General features: G+C 39.7%; 2 protein-coding genes across 2 annotated transcripts in view; one reads left to right on the plus strand and one right to left on the minus strand.

Moving 5' to 3' along the window:
* TMEM255A (transmembrane protein 255A) overlaps positions 1-4,530 on the plus strand; it is a 50,018-nt gene extending 45,488 nt beyond the window's left edge. Inside the window, exon 9 of the mRNA XM_004437338.3 lies at positions 2,114-4,530. Within this exon, the coding sequence (XP_004437395.1) occupies positions 2,114-2,272 (159 nt within the window). The 3' untranslated portion in view covers positions 2,273-4,530. The remainder of the gene's footprint in view (positions 1-2,113) is intronic.
* A 235-nt stretch (positions 4,531-4,765) lies between these two features.
* ZBTB33 (zinc finger and BTB domain containing 33) lies at positions 4,766-12,604 on the minus strand. The gene is made up of 2 exons (XM_004437340.3): positions 12,421-12,604; positions 4,766-9,758 (listed from the first exon to the last, which is right to left on the minus strand). Exon 2 carries the CDS (start codon positions 9,754-9,756, stop codon positions 7,738-7,740), a length of 2,019 nt encoding a protein of 672 aa, XP_004437397.1. The 5' UTR covers positions 9,757-9,758; positions 12,421-12,604; the 3' UTR covers positions 4,766-7,737.
* Positions 12,605-18,067: the final 5,463 nt, after the last annotated feature.

An 18,067-nucleotide genomic window follows, 5' to 3' on the forward strand; every position in this document is an offset into this window, starting at 1 on the left:
TCCCAAACTCAAAACTGAGAAGTGAAAACCGAAGGCCGTTGTAGGACCCCTTTTATTATCAAAGTGTACAACTGCCACCCACAGCAGCTGCTGCCTGCAGAAGCCTTTTGATGCCTCTCAGGACAGAACTGCCTTTAGCTCCACTGTAGGAAACATGCCCCTCCCTTCTGTGGCTGGGAACACCTAAAACTGGCTTCCCAACTCTCACCATCCTGTAGCGGGATTTAGAAGGGCAGAGTACCACATCCCCGGGCAGAGAGATTTTGTCCCTGCTGGGTTTTTGCTCTTCTCTCTGGTGAAGAGGAGAGCATTCTTAGTTGAGGAAAGCAACAGAAGAGGAGGGAAGGAGAGAAGGACAAAGAGAGTTCTGGGGTGTGGAGTGGAGAACTAGGAAATCACGATACTGATATCTTAAGAAAGCATATCTTCCCGGAGGGAGGAGAAAAAATGGAGACTTTAGGAAGGAATCTGGCTTGTCTGGAGTCACTGCCTCAAGTTGTTTTGCCTTTAAAGGCCCTGCAGTTTCTACCACCCTGTCATTCCTTCACTCAGGGCCAAATAATGGATGCGGTGGGGGAAGATGGGGGATGATGGCATCTACAGTCTCTTCTCGGTCCCAGCATTATGTGGTAAGGGACAGATATTTCAGGGTCTGAAGCAAGACCTAGAAACCTGGACATCCCTTTCTAAGGAGTGCAGAGGTCAGGACTGGGGATAAGGACAGTCAGCCAACTGGTCTCAGGCTCCAGAAACCTCATGTCAAGGCTGCTTCTAGATTGCTCCAGGCCTGGAAAAATGACATGATCTACTTGGACTCAGGCCAGCAGAACAAAGTAAAGGCATGACCTCTCCAAAAAGCACTTAAACTCTTAATAAATTTTGGTGTAAGTGGGTCTTTTTTTTTTTAATATACCAGTTCCTCCTAGAGCTAAGACACAACAGAAAATTGCAGTTCTCCACCCCTGTTTGTTGGCTTATGTTTGCTCTTCCTGAGAGCCTAAAACTGGCCTCCTCTCTCTTGCCATCCCTGTAGCCCCCTCCAGTCTTCAGGCTTCAGCCATGCTCTACCACTTGAGCGAGGCAATGGTATCCACAAGGTGTGATCATACTCTTTGAAAGTAGGTTTTATTTTTAAAAAACATGCGAAGTTCATCTTATGTACTCCTGAAGTTATAGTCACTCATTCAACATTTATTGAGCATCTACTACTTGCCAAGCACTCTTCTGAGCTTGGGGTGATACAGCAATGAACAAAACAGGCCAGCTGGCCTTGAGCAGTAAAATCATTAGGGTATACATGGGCCTGGGAAAGAGAAGTGGCAAATGACTCCTAACATGCCGATTCACTGGATATTCCTTCAATCCAAATCCGTTCCCTTCCCAAAGACTACAAAAGTCAGACAACACAGAGTAAACTTGAATCCTCAGTGTCTCTGCAACCTGACACAGTGCTCCTCATTCTTATCATTGGTATTCTCACCTCCATGCCTTTCTTCCTCTTGGCTCTCCAACCTACCCTGCGCTTGGGGGTGGTGGGCCACAGTTAAGGTGAAATAGAAATTGTTAGACCTTAGAAGAGTTAGAAGAGCCAAGAAAGCCATTTAACCTCTCTGACCTCAGTTTTTGTTTACCTATGAGATGGGCTCTGTGATATATTCCTGTAGCAAAAACTTCCCCAGGTATTAATGGCTTAACCTCAAATGTTCTTAAGGCCCAAACTACCTTTTTGAAGACTAGCTGGGACGCTGTTGCCATAGCTTCAAGGGAGAGGTATTGAAGGCTTGAGTTATAAAGATGGAAAAGGAAGTGATGGATTCAAGAGACAACACAGAGGTGGGAGCAACAGGATTCTGTAACTGACTGGATGCGGGGCTCAAAGGAAGAGGGAGGAGGATTCCAAGGTATCGCTGCGTGAGCTTTGCAGCCTAAGTGACTGGGAGAAAGTGGGACCAGCTCAGTTTCATGCCCCTCATTAACTCGGTGAGGTTTAGGAGCTCTTAGTCGTTCCAAACAGAAAGAAACTTGGTCCATATTCATTTTTAAATGACTGACTGACTTTGGGGAATTGCAACGTCATTGCCTAAACTGATGTTGTTTTATTTCTATTACACAGCATTCCAGTGTCTTTCCATCCTCTCCTCCCTCTGGACTTTCTGACGAGCCCCAGTCTGCCTCTCCTTCGCCCAGCTACATGTGGTCCTCGAGCGCACCACCCCGTTATTCCCCACCCTACTATCCGCCTTTTGAAAAGCCGCCACCTTACAGCCCCTAAAGAGGAACGCCTGCTGGCTATTGAGATTATCGTGGCTTTTGTATTTCTGCTTTAGTGGAAGTGTGTAGGGTGCAAAATTTAAAGTGTGATTCTTATGCATAAAGTTTTACAAAGGCCTGCCCAGCTAGGGAAAGATAGGGATGCTTATTCGTTACCAGTGCAGAGTAGGGGTGGCTAGGCCAAACCCAGCACTTCCAAGAAGGGCAGCGCACACTCTCTAAGCAAGGCTGGGGAACTATCCCAGAAAGAAGCTTGTCACGTTTGGACCTGCGTTACCCTAGGGCTCCACCTCTGTATTCAGCAGAAGTGTGGTTGCCATCTGTTTCACTTCGTGTAAATAGTGCTGTCCTCAGGCCCTTGGCAGATTGCCACCCTAGCACCTTGGTTGAAGCACCTGGCTTCTAGGCCCTATCTTTCCCTACCACTAAAGTCAGTCCCTAAGGAATAAATTTCCCAGATGCTGGGGCTACATGGTAGTTCCAATACGGAGAGTTCTGGCTAAGATTTTGTTTGCTTGCGTCTGGATGTTGAAAAAAGCTGCCCATATCTCTTAATCCTTTCTTCTCTGTGAGTATTGTAAAAATGGCTGTTGTGATCATCCAGCACAGCTTTTGTGATCGGTACCTCCCAAAGGGAAAAGTGCAATATTCCCTCGAGTAGTGGGGAACAGGATTGATCGTTCAGGAAGCACTGAAATACACAGAGCAACATGTGAGGTGTTTTAAGCAGATCTCAGTTATACATCTGATAACTTAGGAGACACTGGTCCTACCACATGTTGCAGTATTACAAAATACATTTGCTACAGGAGAGAGAAATCATACGGTTAAAATTCAGAGTTGAAAAATGTTAGATTAGGTTCTTGGGTCGTGATATGAATTGTTACTAATCTTTGTGACTACTTAATCTTCAAATATTGTGCTTCAACCCCAGCAAACCGCACGTATCCTGCACCCCACCTCAAAAGAATCATCTGTATTTTAATGCGACTGCTCTTATTGGTCCTTTTTTCTGTTGAGACCAATCATGACAGCATTCAAGATTATGAAAGTGTTACAATGCCGCTTTAAGTCTACAAAACCTCAAATGTAGCCAACTTGACAACTTCTTAAGTGTTATCGTAGATTTAAAATCCATCTGGCACACTGTGGTAGGCATTTGTACAGTTAATTATACATAGCTTTAAACCACCAACCTGATGAATTTAACACTTTGGCACCCATGCCTTCACTTCAGAATGAACACTTGCACTGTGATCTTACGTTAACCTGAGACTTGGTTTAAAGGAAGACTGATAATCCTACACTTGCATAATGTAAAAATACAGGGCTACAGGAGGGTACCTAATTAGACAGTTCTGCAAACACAGAACACATACTGGAAAAATTTCCAGCCAATTTCGCTACCTCCCGACTTGATGGATTAGAGGTAGCAGGCATATGCTGGTGCTCCCATCTACCTTGTAGACACCCAGCCATCAAGAATTATCAAGGCACAATAAGTGCACTCATTGTTCACAGTAAAAGTTTGCAAAACATTCAGTTTACCTTACAGCATCACAAATGATGTCTCATCCAGATTTCAACTGTGAAAAACTATAACCCTTTTGCGTTATATAAAATTATTTTCTACAGTTCTGAGCATATTAAAATTCTATTGGATTTCAAAGAGGGGCTAATAACCAATTGACTTACTATACAAATATCAACTTGTAATACTCAATGAAATTTTTTGCTGTTTACACTTGACCTTTCGCTTTAGTGAATATTTAATTTTTTAAAAGGCACCATTACACAGTATATCCTACATTTATCACATTTCTTAAAGTGTTAAGATTCTATGACTCATTTCTATGTATTTTTCTTACTTTACAAAATAACTTGAAACAGTATAGATTTTGTAACACTTAATTTGAGCAGCTTTTTTTTATTAAATTGAATTATATATAAGTGCATGTCACCTTAGAAAAATTAATATTTGCTGCTTTACTCTTTTGCAAAACATTTGCTGTAATGAAGGAATTTGTATTTCCAATACGTACCTTGACTGCATTTTGTAATATTTACTGCTCTATTCCTAATTCTGCTTTAAAGTATTGAACTGGGCATGAAACATTAAAATATTAATCCAGAACCTATATAAACTGGATGTTGCTTAAAATCTGTATCACTGCCATGTTGGAAACCCAGACTGCTTTTGTGATGTTTCAAATTAATAAACCTATCTTCCTCCTTATCCACTTACATGCCTCTTCATTGAATCTACAAAAGTATCACAAACGCTCTAAAGCAATGGACAGCAGCTGACTCACTTTTGACTATTATGGTTCAAGATACAATGGGCATGCAATTAACCAACATATAAAACCTAAGGGGAACTTCTGTCATGCTGTCATCAGAAATACAGCTCCAGTCTCCTACCAAAATTGAAAAACAGAATATAAAAGTCTATATAATTTCTAAAAGATAATCTTACAAAAAATGCACTCAAAAATCAGAATTAAAACATTTTATTTTTGCCATAAGAAGCTCTACGAACTAATATCAGGTAATGGTTAATGTAAAAAGTAGAACTTAAAGTCATGATAGGGAAGATTGTACAAGTATGAACATTACAGTATTGGGTGGAAATGAACAAGGTTTCATATGACTGACAGAGGTGAGGAACCCAGTGCTACTGAATTAGCATTTAATTCTGTAGAATATGCATGCCTTGACAATACAAAATACCTTGATCATTTTTACCATTCATTTTACCTTTTTGGTACAATGGAAATAATGCAGCATCAATTCCTCATAGTGTATGTGGGGGATCATTACCACCAAAATGATAATGACCACTTAAAATATATTTTAAAGTGAATCTTGCAAGATTGCTATGGCATTTAAAATCTTTGCTTGGTTCGAGCATTTTCACTTTCTGTCATCTCTTTTAACAAATTGCTATTTCAAACAGTTCCTATCCAGAATATTTAGAGGTGATTTAGCATAGGAACAAATTTGAAGCCAACTTGAAAGAAAAAAAGGAAGTTCAGCAGTCAGAAAGCTATGTATAAAATAGGAAAACCCCATGATAAGTTTTAAACAGCATCTTGCTACAGATTTCCAACCCAGTAAATACTGGGAGTGAAAGGTTTTAGCCCCAAAGGAGTATTCCACACGAATTCGGAACTTTGGATATAGAAAATTTTAGAAAAACGGAAGACCCTGACATACATGCAAGTAAGAGTCTTCTGGCAAAAATACGATTTAAAGTTGATTTTCCAGTTTTCCTCCTCCCCCAAAAACTCCAGAAGATACCTTCAGTAGGCACAGAGTTTACATTTCATACTCAGAATTTACATAGAGCACAGCAGCAGCAAATAATTATACCCATATTATTCAGAATGGATAGTTTTCCATTATAGAATTCCTGGTTTGTCATAATGGCCTTGTAGAAATTACCAAGTTTTATTATGACAAACTAATTTACCTAGCAGTTAAGTCTGAAAGGTCTGGAAGCTCTGCTGGCATCAGTATCCTTCACACTTGTAGAAGTAATTATGTCTAACTGGTGAAATAGCATTAATGAAACTCAAACAAATTTCCACTGAAAATATTTCAGAGTGCACCCTATAGTCAAAGAGTAATGTTATCAATATCTACACAGAAAGGAAACAGATTTTGCGATTCCAGAGACTGCAGTTATAAGGTAATTTAAAATTTTCCAAGGATTAGTTTACAAAATGGTTTGAAGGTCTAGACTCACAGAACAGAAAACAGAGGCACATCATTCTAGTCCTTGGTAAGCAAAGGATTATATTATTTTTCTTCTCCTTGTATTATTGCAAATACTGATGCCTGATACCCTCGGCTACCAACTTAAGAAACACTGAAACCACTGTCTTCCAATCTAGCTTACCGTCAGAAGAATGATGTATACGTGAGAAACTGTGATTAAAGCTTTAAGTTCAAAGTCAAGAAATAGACTATTTTAAAAAATATATGGTTAAGGAGAAAGAAAATATCTATGTTGAATTAAGAAATACTTAAGCAAGGTTACAAATGACTAATAACTATGCACAACAATCTTTTTCAGTATCTATTAATTTTTTTCCTTTGCAAAAAGTCATTTACAGAAGTTCGACAAGTTAATCCTGCTATAAATGCTAGGCTATATATTTCTTCCAACCCACTTCCTTTTAGTACTAGCACTTCAATAAGTTTTGACTTTATTTTCTAAGTGTTTAAATATGTGTCATTTGAAAAGGAACAAAGGTGATATCTATTGTTCTCAAAATAAATGGGAATCCACAAGCCTATATAACATTCCATACGTAGTTTCTGATTGCTATAATCGCAGCAATTTGCAGATGGAATGGAACTTATTTTAGAAGGGGTGAAAACCTAAAAGGTCTTGCTGAAAGGAAAATACTAGATCACTGATTCAACTATTTCAAATGAAAACTTCCTATTAGAGATTCTAAGTAATATGAACATTTAAAAATATATGCCAGTAGCTTCCTGCCCAAAATATGTAGGAGTCTCATTTATGGAATCTATCATTTATAAAGATTTATACATAATTAAATATCTATTTGGTGGCTTTCAGAATCAAAATTTGAAAATTTTCATGGGAATATTTTTAACCATAATGAGCAAAAAAGAAATCTCCATTCACTTCCACTCTGTCTCTGTCATGTAAGAGCACAGACTTTAAAACAAATGCCAACAGAACTTTTCACCTCCTCCTGTCTGCATTATGGAGATTTGTTTTCCGTTAGTATTTTTGCCCACAGAGACCACACTGCAAAGGTATATATACAGTAGTTCAGCCACCAAAGTCTTTTCCAGACTATGGCAATAAAAGCAAGATTTAATTCTAATTAGCTAAAACTAATTTATTCTTCAGGTGAGAGACTCATGGTGGGAGGAAGGCAGGAGGTTGCTATCCATTGGGACTAGCAGAATACACAACCAAGCAGAAACTTACACTGAAATTTTCCAGAACAACTTTAGAAGTTCTTGTTTACTTTTTAGGTCATATACAAGACACAACACATATTATTTATAGTCTCAATATTAAGAAAATTGAGAATTCAGCAGTAAAGTGCTAACATGGAAGGGGAAAGTTGTAAGATATACTAGGGTATGCTAATAACTCCAGTTATTTTCAAAGAACATTCAGACTGCTTGAAATTCTATTCAGGAAACTATCTCTCCAAGCTTTTTTTTTTTTTTTGCCTCTTTTAAATGAGCTGAAAGCTTAACTATATAAACAGATACTCGGGGGGAAAACTTCTCAATCTCTACTCAAACTTTCAGAATAATTTGCTTCTAAAAATTATCAACAAATAATCCAACTAGACTAACTTCAGATGACGTGGCAGATCAAATTAATTTGTTTTCACCTTAATTTGTTTTACAGGTCTTCTGAAAGCCCTGCCCCTTAATCCAAACCAAAACTTTCTGCTATTTCAAAGGAGTTCAATAAGATTCTGGTATTATAAATTCAAACTCAGTACTGCCATCTGTTACATTCTGTTTAAAAATTGAATCATTTTCCTGCTGAATAAAAATATCTTCCCAGGTCATTGGCTTGTTCTGAGGAGTAGATGTGGTCCCTACTGGAGGTTCTTTCCCAGCATCAACCTTATACCCAATACCATCATCCTTCATTACAGGCATAGTGCCTGACCTATCAGAAAGGTATGCATATTGTCTGATCTGTAAAGACCTGCATGGATGTAAACGATAAAGCTTTGAGTCTCCAGAAGGATCTTGACTATGAACTGACTTTATGTGTGAAGACATAAACTGATAGTTGATGAAAGATTTGCCACAGGCCAAACATTGATACCTTCGCTCCCCTGTGTGATGAATTTCATGCTTTGTGCGATATTCTGCAAGAGGAAATACCTTCTCACAGTAACGGCAAGGGTACTTCTTCTCCCAAGAATGAATGTTAAAATGTCTCCGCAAGCTTGTCAGACAGACATACGACCTTTTGCATACAATACAGATATAATAGACCCTTCCATCTACTATTAACTCATAGTGATCATCATGCTTTACTTTCATACGTTTGTTTGCCGTCTCACTGCTAGATGTTTTCGGTATATCATTCTCAAGTCTGGCCTCCCCTTCGTCAGGGTCATCTTTGACAGGGATCACTATGTCGTAAGTATCTTCACCGATATTTGCATAAACCTTGCAACCCGTCGACAAGCCTTCAATTTCAGTAGCTGTATCTAAAGTAATGATCTTCTGACCCTCCATTATATGTTTTGATCCTAAACCTGGATCATTAGTGTTTCTAGTAATTATATCTGAAATTTTTAAAGAATTGGAAAGTGGCTCTTGCAGAAGTGTAGGAATCTGCATCTTCTGTATCAAAGATCCATCAAAAGTGGTATTTTGGGGGATATCAGCCTGTGGGACCAAAGATGTATTACTGACCGCCGAATCTGGACTGGAGCTAATAGTGTCATCATCATCATCTATAATTTCCTCCTCCTCCTCTTCATTGGCCTTGTTTCCTGTTAAAACAGCACTGTCTGGTGTCTGCTGATCCTGCACAAGTAAATTGATTGAAGGAGACATATGATTCGGAAGTGAAGAACTGACAGTTGGTGGTGTAGTAAGTGGTGTCTGATTTAACAAAATAATGTTGGGAGTCAGATGTGTCGGGGCTGAAGATACCAGCAATTTTTCACTTCCTTGTGTTTGGCTCAGAGTTGCCTGATTCACAGAAGTAGGAAGTTTCTGAGTAGGTGTGATATTTGTTAAAGGGGGAGAGTTATTGCTAACACAAGGTGCAACATCTGAAATAGCAACAGCACCTGGGGTAGGCTGGACCTGCGCCACTGCATCGGTACTCGGCAAAGTCTCCTTTGCAGGGAGAATCTCAGAGCAGAAAATGACGTCATCATCATCATCATCTGAATCGGTAACAATGATCTTTTTTGTCTCATAATCTTCAGCAGATAAGGAAAAAGACTCTGTTATAATAGGCATTATAGTGGCCCCATTATCTTGGGCTTCATCTTTTGATTTTTGTATTTGAAGGTTCTTGTCACTAGAACCAGGAGGTAAGGTTTCTGCATTACCATCCTGAGCTGTACCTGAGATGCTTTTAACCTGTGACAATGGGACACCAAGCTCTGCTATAAACTTAACTCCTAATAACTGCCCTGATTTAATTAACTCATCAAGTAAATCTGATCGAACACGAACAATTTTAGAACTATAGATATAATTGAGAATTTCTGCAAAAATCTCTGCTCTTATAAAGCTCAGTTCAACAACTTGCCCGGCAACTAAGAAGAGCTGATGGAAGTAAGTACTAGAAGCTGAAAGAATATTCCTGTGGGCCCGGAATTTTCGGTCTTCCACAATAACGGTAACATCACAGAAGAGTCCATGGCCACGTTGCTCGTTCAAGGAGTTCAATAGACTGCCAGAGTACTGAATGTCTGTAGCAGAAATCAGTTTTCTACTCTCCATGCCTATAAGAGAAAGGGAGGAGGAGGGGATGGGAGAAGATTAGGAAAGAAAAATAAAAGTACTTGATCATTCAGAATTTAAGCTACCGCACCATTAAATAGTTGATTCAAGTTTTAACCAAAGTTTGTCATAACCTTTTGGCTTTTATATCAACTGTTCATACAGGCTGGTTTTTGGACCATGTGTCAAATCTCATGACTTCCCCCTAAGAGATAAGCAAGTTTTAAACTGATCTACAGATTTGAACACTATATGTCTTCCTTTGAATCTCAGATTCATGCATCACCACTAAGCAATTTTTAAAGGTTAGAATTAATTTTCTTAGTTCCAATTTTGGGTTTTCTCTGCAAGAAGAGTTATTATTTTTTTTTTTTGGTGAGGAAGATTCACCCTGAGCTAAGATCTGTTGCCAATGTTTTTTTTTTTTTTTTTTTTTTTGCTTTAGGACGATTAACCCTGAGCTAACATCTGTGCCAATCTTCCTCTATTTTGTATGTGGGTCCCCACCTCAGCATGGCTGACGAGTGGTGTAGGTCTGCATCTGGGATCCAAACCCACAAAGCTGAAGCAGAGCGTGCCCAAATTAACCACTACACCATGGGGCTGGCCCCTAAGACTTAATTTTTAACTGTCTTAAAACTTTTTGAAGAAAAATCTTCATCGTGAACACATAAAAGTTATTTCACTTGTAAATCAATGATTTACATGTCAGAAAAGCTTGGTGCGTGCCATACTGAGTCCGAAATATATATTCTGCCTAAATTTTAAGTTATCTTTAAGAACATTCTCAAAGGCTACTCCCTGCAGCCAATGACTGAATCAACATTTAAACACTGACAATTATTACCTCTACACTTCCCATTATTTTCTGTTCTTATTTAAATTGAGGTGCCTCATCTAGATAAACTATGAAACACCTTTCTTACCCTCTCCTCCTTCTTCATCCACCTGCCCCTTCCCCTCACGCCTCTACCCTTACAATCTCCAGAGGCAGAATGTTAAACAGAGTGCCAAACAAAGTCAACAGATGCTATTGTAAAAAAAACACAACAAAGGAAAAGGAAAGTTTACCAGTTCTTAATGCTTATTTGCACGAAATATTTCATTTTGTTGGTAAAGATTTATGTGCATTGGTATTAGAATTTTTTGACACCAAATGTGTTAGTGAAAATGAAAACATGAATTTATTGGTACAGTGCAGACATTACTCTAGAAAAGTGGGAGGATGTTAGTATACAGCATTGCTGTGTACCACCCCTAAAACATTTTCTTGGCACTGCACAGAAGATACCCCCAGTATCAATGATGCTGAGTTGTTAAAAAACAAACAAACATATACATATATATAGAGAGAGAATAACAATTAGCTGACAAGTACTTTTGGTAAAGAAACAGTTTTATTGCTAATATTCTTTCCCTTTAAAGTTACCAAAATAATACCACTGTCACAGTGCTTAAGTTATATACACGTGGAAGGCAGGGCCTCTCAAATATCTTCTCAATTTTTCAAAATTATCAAAACAAAAAGTAGGCAAAGTCTAGAAACCAAGGATTTTAAACATCCTCCGTTCTAAGGTGTTGCTCTTTAACAGTACCAAGGAATTTCAGGTTACCATAACGGCATTCATCAGAAAGGGTGACCTTTGGACAGGGAGCCAGCAACCAGGGCTTCCGAAATATGGGGGTTTTGACAGAAGTCACTTTTAAGTGGATAGATAGGCTTACTGAATACCATCTCACAATTTTTGTCGTTTGCAAATGGGCTTTTCCAATGGGAGAATGCGTTAAATGTACGTGTCCAGGTGACACTGGGACTTGGTTTCATTTTGTTTAGGTTTCCTCCTCCTCCCCGTTAGGGTGGGCCCAGGAACAGCACAAATCGGTCTGAATCCACTCCAAGATTTGTGACCTGACTGTGGAAAAGCCATTCCGCATCATTGTGAGACAAACCTCGATTGAGGGCAGGTGAAGGTGGAAAAAGAGATAAACGCCATCCGCGAGGGAGTGAAACAAACCGACACGCGGCTCCCTGCGGCAGCTGAACCCCATCTTCCTTCCTCCACCCCTCTTCCCCATTTGCACCCAGCCGGCTGCAACCGAGGTTTTTAACCCCCGATTCACGGGAAAAGGCAGCTTCTTGCCAATACAGATGGAGGTACAAACGGCCGAGCGAGGGCGGGGGTAATAAGAGGAGCCAGGGAAAGTACAAGGTGGCGAACAGCAGGGTGGGGTGTTGGGAGGGGATGAAGCCAAGCAGGCGGCATTGTTATGCCCTGGGAAGGGGACAGAAGGGGAGGATGGGCCCGGCAGAAAAGCTCTAAATCAAAGTAGGGGCTAGGAGGCGAAAAAGATGCACAAAAAGGAAGGCAGAGAGGCGCGGAAAAAGCCAAGGGGGTCTCTGTGGTGGGCTCCCCACGCTCCGGGCCTACCGCGGGCACCGACAGCCCCTCAGCCCCTGACCGCGAAGGGGATCGCGCGGCGGCCCTCCCGGTTCATCCCCTCCTTCACTCCCGGGCCCACACAAAGAAAGGGCCAGAGGAGCGGAGTCTCCGACTCCGCCGCTTCCTGGTTCAAGTGAGGAGAATGCAAACGCAGGCGCGGCCCAGGGACGGAGGAAGCAGGCGCGCTCCCTCGCCCCCTCCCGGATCGGGGCCGGGTCCTCACCTGCTTCCCGGCGCCGCCGCTGCTCCTCGTCGGGCCGCGCAGAAGGGTGGGAGTCTTCCAACAAGAAGAAGCCGGACTCCACCGCGATTCGGCTCCTTCTTTAAACGTCGCTCCAGTCTTGGTCGACGTCGACGCGGCTGCCGCCACCGCTGCTACAGCTGCCCCACGCCGCCGACAGAGGGCACAGCGCGGGGGCGAAGCGCTGAAGTCAAAGGCGCCCTCCTCTTCCGAGCGCAGTTCGGGTCTTTCCGGAAGGGCCCGAGCGCCAGGCGGCCTCGCTTCGGCGCCCTACTCTGCCTTCGGCTCCTTCCGCAAGGGGGCGGAGGAAGACTGGGAAGCTCCTGGCTTGTTCGGCCCTTTCCGGAGGGCGAAAGGGTGGGAAAAAGGAAAGGGAAAGATGGGGTAATGCAGTCACAAGCGGTTGGGAGGGAAGGGAAGCTAGTCGCTTCCATCTCAATTCGGTGTAAGCTTCTAAGGCGTAAAAACTTTGAGAGACTATACCAGTTTCATTTCTTTTGCAAGTTTGAAACCGCTCTATTAGCTTGTGAGATGATAAACCACCTTGAAATAGAATCAGAATATATATAATCAAATAAAAGTTATCGACTCATTATGATATATGATAATTCAAGTTCTAGGAGAGCAAGATGACAACTACATTACAGTAACTACTTTTAAGAAATAAATCTAGTGTTTAGACAAGTACTATCTACTTAATCGAATACTAAATGATGCAGTATGCTAATTCCTTCATTTCAACTATCGTTTACTGAACACCTGTTTGATCTGTACCAAATCTTACGTGGGGTTCTGTGGAATACAAAAATGAATAAGCTAAGGTCTCTACCTTTTCAAAAATCTCAGTAGATAGGTACACAAACATGGAAAAAATATTTGTATAAGGTATAGAACACAGAGAAGGGAATAGCAAACCACATGTTACCATTTGAGCTGTATCTTGAAAGATGAATAATATTAACACGTGCATTGTTAATTTACTATTTTTATTTACATAGCATTTCCTCAGAGGACTTTGGTGTCTGACACAGTAGGTGTTCAATAATTGTTTAATGAATGAATAAATGAATGAGTTGTGGTAATTTTTAAAATCCTCGTGTAATACACTTCCAACTGACTACCATGATGAATGAAGCAACAGAAAGGGTGTTTGGAGAACAAAATATTTCCCTTTAGGCTGGTTATTGATAAGATTCAACTAAGGAACCAAAAAAGTAGCTTTTTTCTTCAACAATTAAAGCCATTCACTACCTTCATTTTATTTTTAAAAATATGTACAGGGTAATATTGCATAAGTTTCCAAAACCTTGAATTTGTACTTCTTTACCTTTCAGTCAGAATCCCTGTGCTTCCTTCCGATAAAAATCTCGCTGAAAATGTTCATCAGGATATTTCAGAATGAAAACAGATCTAACTATATCTAATTTTCCTCAACATGAAATCAGACATGGGTGTGTTCATCTATCCATCCCTAATGTATTCTACATTCTCCTCAATAAAGTGAAGCCACATAGTAAAACATCAAAGACGTATAATACAGTTGTATTAGCACATGGAAATAAGAAATTCACACGAAATTCCTTAGGTTCTTCTTCAAGATTTTGTATTGTGGGAAAACAAACTTAGTGGGAATTACTGCATTATTGGTTTTTGCTTAGGACTTAAAATTATGAAAGTTTCATTGTTTAATATAAAGACATTTCATGGGAAATAGGTGTGCTCTGTTGTAAAAGAAACTAAAGCAGATGGTAGTATATTCCTGGCAACTGAGCACTTAACAAAACTAATTAGCAGATTAATGACCATTTTTCTGAGTCATCCTCCCCCAAAATTTAGTAGCAAAAAAAAAAATTTAGTAAATAAGACAAAGTATATCTTGAAAGTTTAGGATCTATTTCTCTGTCAGTAGCTTAGTTGACTAAAACTAAAATGAGACACATCTTTGAAATACAGATCACAGTGGCAGTAGATGCCACTCTTGATATCAATCAAAGGTTTGCTGGTTACCTCTCAGTAAACTGGAAGACTCGATACAATTTCTTTGCAGCAGCAATAACAGCACCAAGGCTGCTAACAGGATTGCCTTGCCTTTGTCCCTTTCCCAAAAGGGCTTTAAAAGTGTGGAGCCCCACACATGTGTATAATGATAGATAAAAACTAGACTATCGGTGGTGAACACGATGCAATCTATACAGAAACTGAAATATAATAATGTACACCTGAAATTCACACCATGTTAAAAGCCAATATGATCTCAATAAAAAAAAAATGTGTGGAGCCCTAACTGAGGTCTGATGAAAACCTGTTATATCAAAGTGCAGGAAACCTCCTCTTCCCTTTTGTCCATGTCCCTCTCCCCCTAACCCAGCAAAAACTAAACTAAAATTAAAAAGCTACCTATAATTAAAGGGGATCCAATGATCAGGAAAGGAATTTTTTTTGTAGGAACACAGCAGCCCAAGAAACTTGAGTGGCCGTAATAATTGCCTTTGGGACAAGACCATTGGAAAGTTTCATTAAAATTCTGTTTCTCAACAAGTTATTTCACCTTTCACTTTCTTTTTATCTGCAGGCTTAATCCTACTTCAAACAACCCACTAGATTTTAAAGAGAAGAACCTATATCAAATGGATTTGGAGTATCAATTGTTTCACGCTCTGGACAGGTTTTTGATTGGCTGATAATGGAATCAGTTAGGTTTTATAACCACTTTGTGAGTGCTTGCTTGCCTTGTTTGAACTTGATTATGAATTCGATGAAGGCAGCAACTGTCCTCTCCTGTATTACAATGCCAAAAATCTTGTGGGTGCTTAATATATATTAACTGATGATGATAAAAGATAAAAAATGATATTTATTCACTCCTACAGCCCTTCCTCTGAGTTATTCTTAGCTTAACAGGTATAATAAGGTACAAGAAGAAACCAGTTAGGTATGAGAAGACACCAGCATAAGAAGAAAACACAGTAAGTTATAGTGGAAAGAACAAAGACTGGAGGAGCAGATGCGGGTGGGTTGGGATTCTGGTACTGCCACTTAATAGCTGTATGACCTTGAGCCTGAATCTTCACCTGTAAGATCAGGATAATAATACCTTCCCATAGAGTTGTTTTGAAGATTAAATGAATTAACTACCTGTAGTGTCAAACTGTGACATGCTGTTTACTGCTTCCATGTCTATGCCTAGAACCCTGAGCCTGGAATAACCATTCCATTTGTATCCACGCTTTGCCTCTCCTGGTGTTTGGCAAGTGCCTGATCTTCCAGAAAGATGAAACTCAAGCACTAACTTATTTGTAAAGCCTGATTTGACCTAGTAAATGGTAAATAGATATGGTTACTACTGTTGAATGAATGTCTGGAACCCAATAAGTGCTAAATATATGTTTGCTTTTTCATCACTATCCCCTTTTCTGTTTAATCCCAATTCTTTCTTTAAGTGACTGGTTTGATACTGCTGATTCTCTTTTTTTTCTTAAAACCTTCCAGAGTCAATTGGATAGGGCTATATAACCCTCCTACTGGGAAGAGGGAGTGGATAATTGCTAACAATAATACAATCTACCAAAAAAAATGCAACAGGTAGCTTATATCAAATATGAGAAAAAATTGAGGGAATATACTACCCATGAGTCCTTTGTGAAAAATTACTTGGCAATATGAAATCAAATCAAATAAAAAATGAATCAAAACAAAGAACTAAGAATGGACATTTTGGGGCCAGCCCCGGTGGCCTAGTGGTTAAGTTCGGAGTGCTCTGCTTCAGTGGCCCGGGTTCCGTTCTCGGGCACGGACATCCACTACTCCTCAGTGGCCATGCTGTGGTTGCGGCTCACATACAAAATAGAGGAAGATTGGCCACAGATGTTAGCTCAGGGCGAATCTTCTTCAGCAAAAAAGAGGAGGATTGGCAATGGATGTTAGCTCAGGGCAGATCTTCCTCAGCAAAAAAGAGGAAGATTGGCAATGGATGTTAGCTCAGGGTGAATCTTCCTCGGCAAAAAAAAAAAAAACAAAAAAAAAACGAATGGACATTTTGCAGTGAGCCAATCTACTTAAATGGAGGACTAAGACCAAACAACAAGGTTGATTATGAATATGTGACAAAATGAAACTATTATAAACCCTGACATGATAAAAATCCATTCATTCATTTTTTCATTAAATACATATCATTTAGTACCTAACTCTGTGCCAGGCAATGTTCTAGGCACTGTGGATAAAGCCATTATCAAGATGAAGTCTCAGTCTTCATGTAACTTAGATTCTAATGGGAGAGAGATACAATAAACAAGTGTATATATTATCTAAATATATAATATCAGATAGTCATGAATGCTATAAAGAAAAATAATGCAAAGGGATAGAGAATGATGAGGGTGCTATTGTAAATAGCGTGGTCAGGGATGATCTCTCTGAAAAGATGATGTATGAGCAAAGAACGGAATGAACTAAGGGAAAGAGCCATGCAAATATCTGGGGAAGAGCTCTCTAGGCAGTAGAATATGTCAGTGCCCTTTAACCAAAGACCACCAGGAACATACCCATAGGTGACAAGTTGGGTTTATTATTCTTTGCAGGGAGGGGGAATGCACGCCATAGAGAACTGTGGGGTTCCAGTAAGAGGATGTTAGAAATAACCTATTGTAGTATTTAGGTGATGTGGGGGGACAGGGCTAAGGAAGGCGGGGTTTCCTCTGAATCAGATGCTGTCAGAAAGCAGGGCAATTGTATGATTGGGCATCTCAATAAATCTTATCTATGCTGAGGGCAGAGTAGAGCAAGAAAAAAGCTGTAATTAGTAAAGTAACAGTCACCCATTTTGGCCAAAAGAGGGGGTGTTTGGTGTCTTCTGGGTGGCACAGTGACCTTTTTTTTGTCTGTGCTTAGATGAAATTATGAAGTGGTCTTGTTTCGTCTCACGTCATCAGTCTCCTCGTGACCTTGTCTTAAGCTGATGTTCTGTGAGTTTATGTCTAACAGAAGAACATGGCCTAACTGAGTGCTATGCCAGCTTCTCAAACAGCAAGTGAAAAGCCTTAGAATATAAGGAATAAATTTTAGAGGTGGTGGAGAGGAGGGAGGAGGTACAATGGTGGCCTTCTCCTCATCTTTAATAGAAAGTAGTAATTTAATACTGCATTATTATTGTATGATTATTGTATGATGTATTATACTAAAACATTATCCGTTATTTATCTGAAATTCAAATGTAAGTGGGCCTACTGTATTTTTTCTTTTTGCTATATCTGACAACTGAAAACAAACACAGTCAGCTGCTTAGGAAATACTTTGTGCCTTTTCTTTAGATTTTTCTTTTAATTCAAGATAGACTCATAAAAAATATGTAATTCGATTTGAGCCATTCCTATATATTCTATATGTACATATATATGCACATATCTGTGCATATATTATGTATACATACATATATACATATACACATATGAGACAGTAAGCACCCAATATTATAGAATATGTAACACACACGCACGCACAGAAGGCACCTGAAACAGAAGCAGACTTGACTGTGTTGTTAATACGGCCACTCTGTGAAATGTATCCTGTGGTCTGTCATCCTTCCTTTCAGCTATTTCAAGTACGAGGCTAAGAAAGACATTGTCTCCGA

Source organism: Ceratotherium simum, chromosome X, assembly GCF_057802395.1.
Source record: "Ceratotherium simum simum isolate JZ-2026a chromosome X, ASM5780239v1, whole genome shotgun sequence".
Classification (NCBI taxonomy): Eukaryota; Metazoa; Chordata; class Mammalia; order Perissodactyla; family Rhinocerotidae; genus Ceratotherium; species Ceratotherium simum.

What these genes read in the sequence shown, in the direction of transcription:
- ZBTB33 (XM_004437340.3), bottom strand. Translation starts at nt 9,756, where the DNA reads ATGGAGAGTAGAAAACTGATTTCTGCTACAGACATTCAGTACTCTGGC.